Raw genomic sequence first — 16,706 nt, forward strand, 5'->3', positions numbered from 1 at the left:
TCTGAAAGGCAAACGTACGAGGGTAGCAAGATTGTTTTCGTCACGAATCGAAACACACTTAAAACCTCTATTTTGTAAACATCTATTTGTTTAGCAACCATGTGCATAATGCATAAACGTTCATTAAAATAGTGCCTCTCAGCAAGCAACTCTCGATCTCGGGGTCATGTTGAGCCCCACGTCGTGTGCAGAGATTACTTAAATACATAAAAAGTTAAAAAAAAATAAAACAGTGCTTCCCAAACTCCACGTGCACCTATGTGTATGGCTACTTATATAATAAACGGGTGAGACCACACTCGTTTTGCTAAGAAATTCGTTCATTTGGGGCGCCTAGGTGGCTCACCCAGTTGGGCATCCAACTGTTGATTTTGGCTCAGGTCACGATCTCACAGTTCGTGGGTTCGAGCCCCACGCTGGGCTCTGCACTGACAACGAGGAGCCTGCTTGGGATTCTCTCTCTGCCCCTCCCCCGCTCGCTCTCGGTCTCTCAAAATAAATGAATTAAAAAAAAAAAAAACTACACGCGTTAGAGAGTGAGGAAATACATAATTTACAAAAAGAAATTCATACACTGTTCTAGTCTAAACATACGAAAAGTCTGCTTACCGGACAAGAAGGCGATATCTTGCATTAAGAAATAACTGATGTTCTTCATATGGAGCAGCAGCTGGGTTTCTATGACAAACGAGAAAGGGAGAGAGATGACACGCGTGTTGGAGCTCGGCCGGAAGCATCCGCACGATTTCTCATCATGCCAAAAAGAACCCCGGGGGTCCCGCACACACACCGCTGCCCTTCCCCCTCTACGCCTCTGGGCTACACCGCAAGGAAATCGCACTCTTGAAAATATCGCTGGGGAAGCGGGACCAGTGTCCCGGTTCTCAGAGTCTATACCTAGGGCATAAGCTACTCTCCCCCACCAGAAAGCCAGGGGCCAAGGTCCCAGCTCCAGGACATCCCGATTTATTTAAAGGGTAGACTGTCACACAGAGACCCCGTAGCGGACGGTCTTCTACTTCTGATAATGATAATGCCTTTCATTCTGCAAAGCTTATTAGCGATTACAGAGCACTTCTCGCATCTTTCAGCTTATTGGCGTTCAGGAAACGGTAACATATGAACTTGCCTTTGATTATTAGAGGCGGAACGACATCCAGGCATTGCTAAGTGGGTTTTAGTTGCCCCAGATCTTCAGTGCTAATTTCTCATGTCCCTTTCCAGTGAACTCTACAGGAGCCAAAAATCAAAGCCTACTACCTGCCTCTGGTCCATGGGCAAGGATAACTTTTTAAAGGAAACAGGTCATGAAACAGGGCTATTTTGGATGGCTGGTTTTAATGCCTGTGGCTCCACATCGCCTACAGAAGCCACGTTTTCCACGGCTCTCGGACACAAAGGGCCTTCAAAGACCAAGTAGATGGTGGTGTCAGGCTGATGGCACATTAGAAAGGACATTAGAAACCCAAGTTTTCGGTGGGTCCACCCTAGACAGCGTAATGGGTATCAGTCATGGAATGACCCACCCTCACATAAATCCTCCCGATGTAAAACATAAAAAAAAAAAAAAATTCAGTGACGTAGCATTTTCATAAAACGCGTGCCATTAAAAATCTGCAATCTGTCAGGACATAACAGTCAATTCCCCAAAACGTCTTGTCATTAAAAAAGTAGATTCCTGGGGCGCCTGGGTGGCGCAGTCGGTTAAGCGTCCGACTTCAGCCAGGTCACGATCTCGCGGTCCGGGAGTTCGAGCCCCGCGTCGGGCTCTGGGCTGATGGCTCAGAGCCTGGAGCCTGTTTCCGATTCTGTGTCTCCCTCTCTCTCTGCCCCTCCCCCGTTCATGCTCTGTCTCTCTCTGTCCCAAAAATAAATAAACGTTGAAAAAAAAAAATATTTAAAAAAAAAAAAAAAAAAAGTAGATTCCTGCTACGTCCTAGGCCCAGGCCCATGCATTTCCATCTGTGAGCCTTCACATCCAGACTGCTGAACAGTTATTTGTTTAATGCTACAAGTTTCCTCACATCAAAGAACGTGTTTGTGGGGCCCCCTGAGTGGCTCGGTCAGTTAAGCGCCCGACTCTTGACTTTAGCTCAGGTCATAACCTCACGGTTCATGGGTTCGAGCCCCATAGCGCGGAGCCTGCTTGGGATTCTCTCTCTTCTTCTCTGTCTGTCCCTCTCTCCTCCACTCCAAATAAATAAATAAACTTAAAAATTTTTTTATTTTGTTTTAATATTTATTCATCTTTGAGAGACTGAGACAGAGCATGAGTGGGGGCGGGGCAGAGAGAGGGAGAGACACAGAATCCGAAGCAGGCTCCGGGCTCCACGCTGTCGGCACAGAGCCCAATACGGGGCTCAAACCCACGAGCCGTGAGATCATGACCTGAGCTGAAATCAGATGCTTAACTGACTGAGCCACCCAGGCGTCCCTAGTCTACAATTCTTTAATCCGTTCATGTAGTAAGAGGCACCAGGGCGTAAAATAAAATTAGGCCAAGAGCTGCGAGTGGAAGGACGCAGGCCTAGCGCGGGCCGGGCCACGGAGCAGCGCTGTGATCCTGAGCAAGTTACTCCAGACCACCGGCCTCACTGTCCCGGTTTCAGAAAACAAATGCTTTCTCGGTCCCCTTCCATTCTAGGAGATCCAAGAGCAGGTAAAATCCATAGTTACAAGAAAAACTGATGTTTCTATAGTAAAATATCACCCCCAATTGTGCCATAAAAGGAACATCTCCACACTAATGAAAAAGGGGGAAACAATGGGTGAAAGGGAACACGTCACTACTCTAAGAAATGATCACGGGGCGCCTGGGTGGCTCAGTCGGTTGGGCGTCCGACTTCGGCTCAGGCCATGATCTCGCGGTCCGTGAGTTCGAGCCCTGCGTCGGGCTCTGTGCTGACAGCTCGGGGCCTGGAGCCTGTTTCAGATTCTGTGTCTCCCTCTCTCTCTGACCTTCCCCCATTCATGCTCTGTCTCAAAAATGAATAAACGTTAAAAAAAATTAAAAAAAAAAAAGAAATGATCACGTTCTGGATCGGAAATAGACTGAAAGGAGAGGAGCCAGAAGACACAGGGTTATCACTGAGCAGCCACAAAAGACAAGGGGAGACGGTTGCTGAGAACAGAGAGAGAGACAGAGACAGATCTGAGTTGGGGGGAAGCTGGCACTGAGTTACACCCAGCTTACTCACGAATGAAAAGCACACACTTGTCTTACTTGGGACTGGTTGCTAAACCGAAAACGAGCTGGTTACGAACACCGTAAAAACACCCCGACGGAGCAGCCCTTCACTAAGAGCTCTGCGGGACGATGATGCACTTGAACTGTCTAACATAACCACGCACAACCTAAAAGCAAAAGACAGGTAAAGTGCTTGCCAATTCATTCATTCCATACATAAGACTAGGAAGCAAACGAGGACAAGTTTTTACTGCCTTGACCATAAATTATGAACCGATCGTGAATGTCTCTTTTATAAAAGACAGTTGTGCAGGGGCGCCTGACTGGCTCAGTCGGCGGAACATGCAAATCTTGGTCTCGGGGTGGTGAGTGTGAGCCCCGCGTTGGACATAGAGATCACACACACACACACACACACACACACACAAAGGTTTGTGCAAATGAGGAGACGAGCTCAGAATTCCAATCTGAAGAATTTAGGGGCACCTACCTGACTGATTCTGTTAGTAGAGCACGCAACTGTTAATCTCAGGGTTGTGAGCTCAAATCCCACGGTGGGCATGGAGTGCACTTTAAATTTTTTTTTCAGTGTTTGTTTATTTTTCAGAGACAGAGAGAGACAGAGCGTGAGCAAGGGAGGGGCAGAGACGGGGGGAGACACAGAATCCCAAGCAGGCTCCGGGCTCCGAGCCGTCGGCGCAGAGCCCAACGCGGGGCTCGAACCCACGAACCGTGAGATCGTGACCTGAGCCGAAGTCAACCGACTGAGCCACCCAGGCGCCCCGCATGGAGCCTACTTTAAAAAAAAGTAACAAAAAATATAGTTTTTAAAGATCGATGTCGTATGCATTTGCTTTTTTAAACAAACATTTATCCAGTCCCTACTAGGTGTTACACACTGTTAAGTTCGGATAGATGTTCTGGGTGAAAAGTAAAGGTTCGTGTTCACATTAGTTTGTGAAATCGTGAGTCTGAAGCAAACCGCAACATCCCCCAGCACATACACATACGCACCATGCAACTCCTTGGGTTATGTCTGCAGTATGCGTGCTATTTGATCACGTACTTTCGGTTTGTTGGTTGGCTGATCTCGCAGCTCGTGAGTTCGAGCCCCACGTCGGGCTCTGTGCTGACGGCTCAGAGCCTGGCGCCTGCTTCTGTGTCTCCCTCTCTTCCCGCCCCTCCCCCCGCCCATGCTCAGCCTCTCTTCCTCTCAAAAATAAACATTTTAAAAAGTTGTTTTAATAAAGAAATAAAATAAATAAAAAATACAAGTCAGAATGCTCTGTAGATGAAATGACTGCCGTGGGAGGTAGACAGAGAGCAGCCCTCCCCCGTCACAAATAGGGTTTGAACACAGGCCGAGCTGCTCTGTGGGAAGGAGGCTGGCGAGGACAACCAAGCACGCAGCTGGGTCGGAATAAATGCTGTCTCTCTCATGTCCTACTTCTCCAAGAGTCCATGCCTCCATGATGGGAGTATGTATTTCCATTCCAAGGAACCACAACTCCACTGGGTTTATCAACCCCGAGAGGGAAAATGGTAGTTTAGAAAGTTAGGTAACTTGGTATCTACGAGCATTCTCATTTTTTCTTTCTTTTTTTTTTTTTTTAATTTTTTTTTTTTTAACATTTATTTATTTTTGAGACAGAGAGAGACAGAGCATGAACGGGGGAAGGTCAGAGAGAGAGGGAGACACAGAATCCGAAACAGGCTCCAGGCTCTGAGCAGTCAGCACAGAGCCCGACGCGGGGCTTGAACTCACACACCGCGAGATCATGACCTGAGCCGAAGTCGGACGCTTAACCGACTGAGCCACCCAGGTGCCCCGCTTTTTTTAAGATTTGTAAAAAAAAATTTTAACTAATCTCTAACAGAAAACCATGGAGGAGGGAAAGGGGGAAAAAATTACAAATAGAGAGGGAGGGAGGCAAACCATAAGAGACTCTTAAAAACTGAGAACAATCTGGGGGTTGATGGGGGTGGGAGGGAGGGGAAAGCGGGTGATGGGCATGGAGGAGGGCACCCGTTGGGATGAGCACTGGGTGTTGTATGGAAGCCAATTGGACAATAAATTATATTTCTTAAAAAAAAATTTAAGCAATCTCTACACCCAGGGCATCTGGTTGGCTCCGTGGGTAGAGCACGTGACTCTCGATCTCACGGTTGTGAGTTCAAGCCTCACGTTGGGCACGAGACCTACTTTAAAAAAAAATAAGTAATGTCTACACCCAACGTGGGGCTTGAACTCACAGTCCTGAGATCAAGAGTCACACGCTCCACTGACGGAGCCAGCCAGGCGCCCTATAAGCATTCTCATTTTATAGAAAGAGTTTTTACTCTACATCCTGCTGTGTAACAGCAGTAATTCCAACCCTTGAGCTTTATTTCACAGTGATGCTCTCTCCCAGGGACATTTATCCTTTCTCCGGGGTTTCTGTCCCTAGACGATAGCAGAAAACGGAGTTCTGAACCGTGCTGCACACACACGCCATTCTGTCCGGGCGCGAAAGAACCAGGGCAAACAAACTGCTTCAAAGGCCAAACACCACTGTATCCTCAAGTTTTCCTAAAAATAAGAAGCAAAAACGGAGCTCAGATTAAAATAGAAGGGAAAACAACAGAACCGTCAACTGGAGGGATCCAGTCTCTTCCATGGCCACCGCCAGGATGAAAACAGACGGGAAAACTGTAGCATATGATTAGCAGTACACGTCATTTGCCGAGCACCTACTATGCGCCAGGCACAGCAGAGAGCATTTTGGATGCATTTTCTCTGGTCTCAACAACAATCTCCCAAGATGTGTATTAAAACCCTCACCTTCCAGATGAGGAAACAGGCTCGGAGAGGCTCCCATTCACACGTAGTCATTCAAGAAATTCACACTGAACAAGCACGAGGCAGCAAGCATTGCTCAGACCCGTGGTAGAATCCAGTAGATTTAGCAGAAGTTTTTACAGCCCTATCTATTCGGTCCCCTAGCCTTCTTCAGACAGACGGTCTAAAATCTGCCCTCGGAAGAAAATACACAACTAGCTCTAATGCAAATTACTAACTAGGGAGGTCTCCATCACCTGCCATTTTCTTCCAGGAAGAGTTTCATTCCAAACTATACCAAGATTGTTTACCAACAGTCTTTTGCAAGAAACCCCATTATTTTTCCAGCCTGAAATTCTTAACAATGATGCTTACTTTTGGCCATCATCTCTTTGAAAGTTCCCTGTTGCTGATGTGCAGAACTCAGATAAAATTAGGTCTTGAGTCCTAAATCCTGTCGCAAGGCACATGGGATTCTAGGGGTGTAATTTTTTCTCTTTCGATATGAGAGGCAGATACACTATCCATCTGTAAACAGCAATGACTTAGCACATGCAACACGATGAATCTGTGTTATGCTTTAAAAAGTAGAATCAGGGGTGCCTGGGTGGCTCAGTCAGATAAGCGTCCGACTTCGGCTCAGGTCATGATCTCACAGTTTGAGAGTTCGAGCTCCGCATCGGGCTGTGTGCTGATAGCTCGGAGCCTGGAGCCTGTTTCCGATTCTGTGTCTCCCTCTCTCTCTGCCCCTCCCCAACTCACACTCTGTCTGTATCTCTCAAAAATTGATAAATGTTAAAAAAAAATTTTTTTTTTAAATTTTTTTTAACATTTATTTATTTTTGAGACAGAGAGAGACAGAGCATGAACGGGGGAGGGGCAGAGAGAGAGGGAGACACAGAATCGGAAGCAGGCTCCAGGCTCTGAGCCATCAGCCCAGAGCCTGACGCGGGGCTCGAACTCACGGACCGCGAGATCGTGACCTGAGCTGAAGTCGGACGCTCAACCGACTGAGCCACCCAGGCGCCCCAAAAAAATTTTTTTAAGTAGTATCAACAAAAGGGTCATTCTGAAACCATCACAAAATGGGGGCGCCTGGGTAGCTCAGTCGGTTGAGCATCTGACTTCAGCTCAGGTCATGATCTCATGGTTCACAAGTTTGAGCCCCACGTCGGGCTCTATGCTGACAACTCAGAGACTGGAGCCTGCTTCGGATTCTGTGTCTCCCCCTCTCTCTGCCCCTCCCCCACTCATGCGTGCTCTCTCTCTCTCTCTCTCTCTCAAAATATAAACATTAAAAAAATTTTTTTAAAGCTTAAAAATTAACAGAAGATACAACGTATAAACAACCGGCCATAATACATAGTGCAGTATGTGCTATAATAGAAATATACAATATAGGATGTAAGGGGTGAGAATTATGACATCTAAATTGAGGAAGTGAGAAAAAAGGACAGTTTCAGAGATGATGTAACATCTGAGCTGGGCCCTGAAAACTGATCAGGGTTCAAATACGTGGACGGCGAACGGAGGACATTCCAGGTAAAAGAAACAAGGGGCCTGTGCAGGAGCAGGTGAAGGTATGGGAGACTCCGTGTGGCCTGATATGGTTTGAGTTTAGAGTACGGGATAGTCTAGCCAAAGCCAGAAAGCACGACAAGAAGCAAAAAACGGAGAACTCTGCACGCCTCCAGGGAACAGGCTTCTGAGACGCCTCTGATCCAGGATCACTGACTTAGCATGAAGATATTTTCCAGGCAGGCAACTCCTGCAACACGACAACAGGGCTGTAGAGACTGGTGGATTCCATGATCGGTTAGCTACCCACTTCCGGTATAACCTCAGGCAATTCACCAAAGGTTCCCGGAACTCGGGTAACTTCTAAGCACCTACACAACAAAGCGTGCAGGAAGGAAAAGGAAAGTGTGTGTTCCAAACTCCAGAAAAAACTTGATTTGAGTACTATTGTAAAATGCTCTTTTTCATTTTCCAATGTTAACATTTCTGAAATCTGGAGATAACTTAGATTCACCATCACATTTTATTCAGTTTTTCATTCTTCCATCCAAAACGCTATGTTATTAAGTACCTCAGAACAAATCGATTGCAATCATAACAAGGAAAAACAGAAAATTAAAAAATACATTCCCAACCTCTTTGTGGTTGAGATATATACACATACATATACATGTATACACACACACACACGTAGACACACATACACACGTCATTAGATTTCACAACTGTCATTTGATTTGTATTTTTCTAAACAGGCTCCATACCCAACACGTGGCTTGAACTCACGGGCTCTACCAACTGAGCCAGCCGGGTGCCCCCACAGCTGTCATTTTAGATGTACCAGAGAGGTACAGGTTACAACTGAGGAAACCAAATTGACACAACATTATCAATTGATTTTTGACAAGGACAAGACAATTCAATGAGGAAAGAACAGTCTTTGCAACAAATGGTGATGGGACAACAGGATGTCCACATTCAAATGAATAACGTTGGGGAAAAAATAAAACTGGACCCTAGCTTACACCATATACAACAATTAACGCAAAGGAATCAAACATTGAAACAGAAGACCTACGGGGTGCCTGGGTGGCTCAGTTAAACGTCTGACTGTTGATCTCGGCTAGGTCATGATCTCATGGCTTGTGAGATTGAGCCACCTGTTGAGCTCTGTGCTGACAGCACGGAGCCTGCTTGGGATTCTCTCTTTCCCTCTCTGCCCTTCCCCCACAGTCACTCACGCTCTCTCTCTCAAAACATTTTTTTAGTTTATTTATTTTGAGAGAGAGAGAGAGAGCTGACAGCACGGAGCCCGATGCAGGACTCAAACTCACAAACTGTGGGATCATAACCTGAGCCAAAACCAAGAGTCGGATACTTAACCAACTGAGCCACCCAGGCACCCCAATAAATAAACATTAAAAAAAAAAAAAGAAACATAAGATCTAAAAACAATAAAACTCTTAAAATATAGGAATAAATCTTCGGGACCTTGCGTTAAGCAAAACCTTCATATACATGACATCAAAAGAACAAGCAACAAAAGAAAAAATAGTTAATTTGACTTTGTCAAAATTTAAGCTCTTGTGCTTCGAAGGACACCAACAAGAAAGTGAAAACAATCCACAGAAAGGGGGAATATATTTGCAAATCATTTATCTGTTAAGGAATATGCATCTGGAATGCATAAACACTTACTAATCAATAATAAAAAGGCAAGGGGGCACATGGGTGACCCAGCTGGTTGAGCATCTATCTGACTCTTGATTTCAGCTCAGGTCATGATCCCACGGCTGTGGGATCAAGCCCCACATCAGGCTCTGTGCTGACAATGCAGAGCCTGTTTGGTATTCTCTCTCTCCCTCTTTGTGCTCCTTCCCCCCTCTACTCGCACTCTCTTTCTCTCAAAATAAATAAACATTTTTTTAAAAAGAAAGAAAGTTGGGGCGCCTGGGTGGCGCAGTCGGTTAAGCGTCCGACTTCAGCCAGGTCACGATCTCGCGGTCCGTGAGTTCGAGCCCCGCGTCGGGCTCTGGGCTGATGGCTCAGAGCCTGGAGCCTGTTTCCGATTCTGTGTCTCCCTCTCTCTCTGCCCCTCCCCCGTTCATGCTCTGTCTCTCTCTGTCCCAAAAATGAATAAACGTTGAAAAAAAAAATTAAAAAAAAAAATAAAAAGAAAGAAAGCTAAATAGAGAATTACCATATGGCCCACAATTCTAGTTCTAAGCATATACCTCCCCCAAAATGAAAACAGGGGTGCCTCGTTGGCTCAGTGGATGGAGTCTGTGACTCCTGATGTCGGGGCTATAAATTCGAGCCTCACGTTGGGTGTAGAGTTCATCTAAAAATAAATTCTTAAAAAAATGAAAATGTACATCCACACAAAAACATGCACAGAAATGTTAATAGCATTATTCCCAATAACCAAAAGGTAGAAACGATGCAAACGTCCATCAACTGAAGAATAAAGGTAGCACATCCATACAATGGAGCATTCGTTGGCAATAAAGTAATGAAGGGCTGATACATGCTACAACATGGATGGGTCTGGAAAATATTTTGCTAAGTGAAGGAAGCCACAGATTTTATTATTCCATTTATATGAAATACCCAGAATAGGCATACGGAGAGAGACACCAGGCAGATTCGTAGTTGCTTAGGGCTAGGGAAATGGAGAAGTTGAGGGCATGTTGGCAGAAGGGTAGAGTTTCTTTTAGGAAGGATGAAATGTTGGGGCACCTGGGTGGTTCAGTGGGTTGAGGGTCCGACCCTTGATTTACGCTCAGGTCATGATCTCACGGTTCGTGGGCTTGAGCCCCGCGTAGGGGTCTGTGCTGACAGTGAGGAACCTTCTTGGGATTCTGTCTCCATGTCTCTCTCCACCTCTTTGCTCCTCCCCACTCATCCTCTCTCTCTGAAAATAACTAAACTTTAAAAAATTTTTTTAAAAGAAGAAATGATGAAATGTCTTAAAATTGATTGCAACAATGGTGCCACGATTCTGTAAATGTGCTAAAACAGTGAATTTTATACCTCCAATGAGCAAATTGTATGATAAGCGAATTATATCTCAATAAAACTTACAAAAAAAAAAAGAAAAAAAGAAAGAAATGAAGGGCAGAATTAGTGTTTGTAAGAAAAAAGTTCCTCGGAGCCAAGGATGCACCTTATCTACTTCTCCTTCCTTGGGAAGTTAATCACGAAAAACCAACAGAAGTAAGCTCAACTTTTGGAAATAAATGTTAAGGAAAAAAAAAAAAGATGAAGGTTGAGCATAACGATTCAGCACAATGACATCACAGAAGCAATAGGTTAAAATGGTGGTTTTATTCTGGATTTTATCTTGGGTGATGTATACACATAAAATTCTGATTTTTGGGGGGGTCGCCTGGGTGGCTCTGTCGGTTCAGCGTCCGACTTTGGCTCAGGTCATAATCTCACGGTTCGTGAGTTCGCGCCCCGCGTCGGGCTCCGGGCTGACAGCTCGGAGCCTGGAGCCTGCTTCGGATTCTGCGTCTCCCTCTCTCTCGGCCCCTCGCCCACTCTCATTCTGTCTCTGTCTCTCTCAAAAATAAATAAACATTAAAACATTTTTTAAAACTTCTGATTTTTTTTCACACAATTTCACACAAATAAATATTTCTTAGAGACGTCATATACCACAGTACTTTTGAGCACACGCTTCAGGGACAGATTGCCTGGATCCCAATTTTGCCCTCAGCACTTGCAAGTTGCAGGACCTTGGACCCTAGACGACCTGCTAAAACAGCCTGCGTCTCAGTTTCCTTTACTGGTCAAATGGGGACGGTGATAGGACCTATTTCACAGGGCTGCTATAATGAGCAAACTTGTTGGTACACACGAAGACTTGGAACACTGCCTGCTACAATGGCAAGTGCTCAACAAATGTGAAATTATTAAAGAAACGTCACACTGTAACGTTAAAGGTTTAGCGTCCCAGTGAGCAATCAGGCGGCAGATAAACATTTACTTATTTATTTTGAGAGAGACAGAGAGAGTGGGGGAGTGGGGGAGGGGCGCACAGAGAGAGAAGACCCGAGAATCCCAAGCCGGCTCCACGCCACCAGCACAGAGCCGGATGCGGGGCTCGAGCCCCCGAACTGTGAGATCGTGACCTGAGCCGAAACCAAGAAGATGCTTAACCAACGGAGCCACCCAGGCGCCCCTACTTCCATCTTTTGGTTCATCTGCAAACGGGGGAATAGGTTGTGGTTCCTTGTCCGTATCTCAGGTCTTGTATACAAGGAAAACTCTTAGAAGATCTCCTCTTTGACCATAAAACTTGAACTTTCAAGTTCGAAAAACATGGCGGAGCTTCCCTTATTGGTTACATGGGGAACCAGGAATCCTGAAAAACCTTCCTGCCACAAAACACAAAAGCATGGTAGGAAAAAATAAAACGAGATTTCCTTTCAAATGTATGGCTGAGCTGGAAAAACAAGGAAATCCTCAGAGGCCAAGACCATTACGGGGGTGCAGATCCTGAGAGACGGGCCAACTGAGAAGAGCAGTTGCCCTATTGGCACCTGCCAAATCCCAGGTGACTTAGGACTTGGTTTTCATGGTCACGCACTAGTAAAGATTCAAAGCCTCTGGCACTGGGAATCGGATCAGAGAAAATACAGAACACAAGCAGCCCAAAGCATAAAAGACTGATCATTTAGGCTACATTAAATTTAAATTTTTCTTTCGTCAAAAGACATCATAAAGAAAATGACGAGATAAGCCACAAACCATGTGCGGGTATTTGCGAAACACAGTGACAAATAGAATCAAGGATATGTGAAAGATGTATGAAAGTCCATAAGAAAAAAAGACAAATCACCCCATAGAATAGTGAAAAAAAAAATAACACAAACGGGCATTTCACAAAGATGACGACATGTTTGAAAAGGTCCTTGGGGCGCCTGGGTGGATCAGTCGGTTGAGCATCCGGCTTCAGCTCAGGTCATGATCTCACGGTTTGTGAGTTCAAGCCCCGTGTCGGGCTCTGTGCTGACAGCTCGGAGCCTGGAGCCTGTTTCAGATTCTGTGTCTCCCTCTCTCTCTGCTCTTCCCCTGCTTGTACTCTATTTCTCTCTCTCCCTCAAAATAAATAAACATTAAAAAAAAATTTAAAAAAAAAAAAAAAAAGAAAAGGTCCTTGATTGCATTTGTACTGTGGAAAATGCAAATTTCAAGGACAATAAGATCATCTCTTCCACCAACCACTTAAGCAACAATTTTTAAAAACCAACATTAGCAAGCACCTGTACATACAACAACATAACCACAGGTATGCTTTGGTTTTGGCCTTGGCTGTTACTACAGATTTCTTTTTCCACGGAGCATCCACTTCGAAAGAACCACCTTAAAAATTGTTTTAGCGATAACAGTAAGCAAAGGTATCAGGTAGAGTTTCTACCCTGCTAGAGCTGAAGGATAAATACGGCGATTAACACAGTCTAAAATGGAAAATTAATCAGTTAGATGTGGCAACAAAGATCAAAGGAACTCTGAGGTCCCTTTAAAGACACGTATAACGTCAGGGGTGCCTGGGTGGCTCAGTGGGTTTAGTGTCCGACTTCGGCTCAGGTCATGATCTCGTGGTTCACAGGTTCGAGCTCTGCGTTGGGCTCTGTGCTGACAGCTCAGAGCCTGGAGCCTGCTTCGGATTCTGGGTCTCCCTCTCTCTCTGTCCCTTCCCAGCTCATGCTCTGTCTCTCTCTCAGAAATAAGCAAACATTAATGAAAATAAAATAAAATAAAATAAAATAAAATAAAATAAAATAAAATAAAAGACACATATAATGTCAAATCACACATTGGGAAGTGTGGCCTGAGTACCTACTATGCATTCAACACCATTTTACCACTTGCTTACACTGCACATGACAATGAATAGGTTCCAATTCAGGGAAGAAAATCCACAGGTCTGGCTGTTCTCAGGTGCTCAACCTTTTAATTGTGCTTTGAAGGCAGGACCCGTGGGACGTTTTTACCCCAACAGCACCGAGTGGAACTCTAGGGGAAGATGGGAAATGGGAGGAAGAAATGAGAGGATGGAAGGAAAGAACAGGAAACACAAAACAGGAATCCACATTGCGACCCAACGTTACATACATGCCTCTCATTTATCGATCAGCCACATGAACCACTCACGTATCCCTTTCGACAAACCATCGTCAGACTCCCATCTCATGCCAGGCTCTGTGCAGTGCTGGAGACACAGAAAGCGCTTAAAACCTTGACCTGGACCCCACAAGGCTCTTGGTCCAGGAGCAGGAGGCAGTAACCGCCCAGAGTGCGGAGTTAAAATAGCACTGAGCCCAGGATGCTGGGAGCACAGTGACAAAAGGACATCCAGCACTAAACCCACAAAACAGATAATGTAGAAAAACAAAACAAGAACAAAGAAATAGTTTGATGGCCTAACCTATGCCGAATACCTCCTGGGACTCACTGGCAGCATCGAAGTTTCAGATCGTGACTGCACCTTACTCTAAGGTGACCTGCTTCCAACGAGGAGAGCGGCGAGCTTCCTCACCTTTCCACGGATCTCACCTATTTGCGGGTGCCGCAAATGAAGGGGAAGCGGGCATTTCCGCAACTTCTGCAAACACCGATGTTTATGGGTTTGCGCACCGGTACGTAGCGCTCAGATAGGAAAATTTTTAGTATTGCCATCAGCCGTGTGGCGAGTCTGGAAAGTTCACTCCTCCGTCTTTAAGATCACTTGTAAAGTCAATACGCAATATGAAGAGGCTCACAGGGACAGGAAAAGGTAAAAGCTGAAGTGTGGAGCCTTTTCTTACTCTTCACCCCAGCTCTGAAGCTCTTGGGTGACTTGAACATGTTCATGAGTTCGAGCTCCGTGCCACCCGCGTGCAGCCCGCCTGGGATTCTCCCTCTCTTCCTCTCTCTCTCTCTCTGCCCCTCCCCCATTGTGCTCTCTCCCTCAAAATAAATTTTTAAAAAACTTGTAATAATTTTACTTTGCAGCCCCTTAGTCAACCACGGTCAAAAAAACAAAAAACAATGATAAAATAACATAAATTTACAGTCCCCCCCACACACAATTGATTAAATCTTTACTGATGCCAGAACTCTGGTAAAAGTACTTTTATTTTGCTTACGTTTTATTTTTTTATTTTGAGAGAGACGGGGGAGGGGGGGTGGGGGAGAGGGACAGAGAGAATCCCAAGCAGGCTCCGTGCTGTCAGCGCAGAGCCTGACGCAGGGCTCGAACCCACGAACCGTTGAGATCATGACCTGAGCCAAAATCAAGAGTTGGACGCTTAACCAAATGAGCCACCCAGGCGCCCAAGTAAAAGTGCTTTTAAAAATGTATCCCCATCGGGGCGCCTGGGTGGCTCATTTGGTTGAGAGGCCAACTTTGGCTCAAGTTATGATCTCACGGTTCGTGGGTTCACAGTCAGCTGTGCTGATAGCTCGGAGCCTGTTTCAGATTCTGTGTCTCCCTCTCTCTCTGCCCCTCCCCCACTCATGCTCTGTCTCTCTCTGTCACAAAAATGAATAAACATTAAAAAAATTATTTTTAATGTATCCCCATCATCTTCAAAACTATACAACTGTTATGAAAATAAATGTCTTCGAAGGTCATTCTGGCTCACTCAGTAGAGTGACCTTGATATTGAGTTGTAACTTTGAGCCCCGTACTGGGTGTAGAGATTACTTTAAAATCTTTGAAAAAAAAAATAATAAAATCTTTGAAAATAAATGTCTTTGAGAACTAGCTTCCTTGGGTGCTTCTGAAAGCACAGTTTAAAAAAAAAAACAAAAACAAAAAAACAAGCCTCTTCGGGACGCCTGGGTGGTTCAGTGGGTCGAGCATCAGACTTCAGCTCAGGTCATGATCTCACAGTCTGTGAGTTCGAGCCCCGCGTCGGGCTCTGTGCGGACAGCTCAGAGCCTGGAGCCTGCTGCGGATTCTCCGCCTCTCTTTCTGTCTGCCCCTCCCCTGCTCGCGCTCAGTCTTTCTCTCTCTCAAAAATAAACGTTAAAAAAAATCGTAAAAACCCTCTTCATCGCACAATTTTAAATGTTCCTACTCATTCCGTAACAAAAGAAATTTGGGGAAAAGCCATGTAAATCAAAGGGGCATCCTTTTATTCGTCCAAATCATCGCAATTCAGTGCCCACAGTACAGATGAGCAGGGACACGTTTGAACATGAGCTTAAAGACAAACTCACAGTACCCAACGACTACAGCCACCGCCACCACTAGATAATTCTGAACATACTAGCTTAGCAATAGGTAAACATTAACCTTAGCCTCTTCTTAAATCTTTATTATAACTTCAGGCCTTTCGAGAGCAGCTATTTAAAGCACGAGCGATAAAAGTACACAAGACGGACCCACTAATGTCAGAACTCACGATATCCACGCAGCCACACAACTACCTGCCGCATCTCCTATTCCGTGCCCATCCGCCTCTTCTCGGGTTCAGAAAACCTAATTTTGAAACACCCAGCATCTGCAATGGTAAATCCAATGAAAATGACTTACTTTATTTCGCTTATAAGGCATGCGAAAGACACACGTCATCTGTTTGTGGTCCCTGGAATGTGTTAACTAAGGAAGCAACCGTGACCCTCTTTTGTAAACTGTCAAGTGCAAAGTGGCAATAAAAACCAGAGCTGGCTGCTGCATTTTGCTGTGATTAGTCACATCATCTGGCTTGCGACTGCAAACTCAGAGATGCCCCTCAAAAACACACACGTTACTTTTAAGTGTTATCCACGAGTCTAAGGATATCTCATCACACCATTTCGGTTCGGTCGGTCGTTCGTTTGTTTATTAACATTTAGTTTTGAGAGACACAGAGAGAGCGAGCGAGCTTGAGCAGGGAAGGGGCAGAGAGACCGGGAGACCCAGAATCCGCAAAGGCTCTGGGCTCCAAGCTGTCAGTCTGTGAGATCATGACCTGAGCCAAAGTCAGACCCTTAACCCACTGAGGCACCCGGGCGTCCCCCATTTCAGTTTAAACAGAGGAAATGTTATTTAAAATCATCCCCTGTGGTTTTTCTGATCAGACTATACATTAAACAGCTAATGCTTCACCTTAACTGCGGGCCGCGAGTGCAAATGAAGGCTTGAGAGACAGAAAACCCAGTGTCCCCGAATGAGAACTCTCCTGGCTGACATCACCCGCAGACGTT

The 16,706-nt window shown here is 45.4% G+C and overlaps 1 protein-coding gene across 3 annotated transcripts in view; it reads right to left on the bottom strand.

Moving 5' to 3' along the window:
* Nucleotides 1–16,706, bottom strand: part of MCF2 (MCF.2 cell line derived transforming sequence) — a 112,250-nt gene that overhangs the window by 81,871 nt on the left and 13,673 nt on the right. For all 3 annotated transcript variants that reach the window (XR_006710782.1, XM_045471352.1, XM_045471350.1), the window contains exon 2: nucleotides 610–678. Coding sequence is in view for 2 of the 3 variants with exons in the window: in XM_045471352.1 (XP_045327308.1) it covers nucleotides 610–678 (69 nt within the window). In the remaining variant the exon portion in view is untranslated. The remainder of the gene's footprint in view (nucleotides 1–609; nucleotides 679–16,706) is intronic.

This window comes from Leopardus geoffroyi, chromosome X (genome assembly GCF_018350155.1).
Source record: "Leopardus geoffroyi isolate Oge1 chromosome X, O.geoffroyi_Oge1_pat1.0, whole genome shotgun sequence".
Taxonomy (NCBI): domain Eukaryota; kingdom Metazoa; phylum Chordata; class Mammalia; order Carnivora; family Felidae; genus Leopardus; species Leopardus geoffroyi.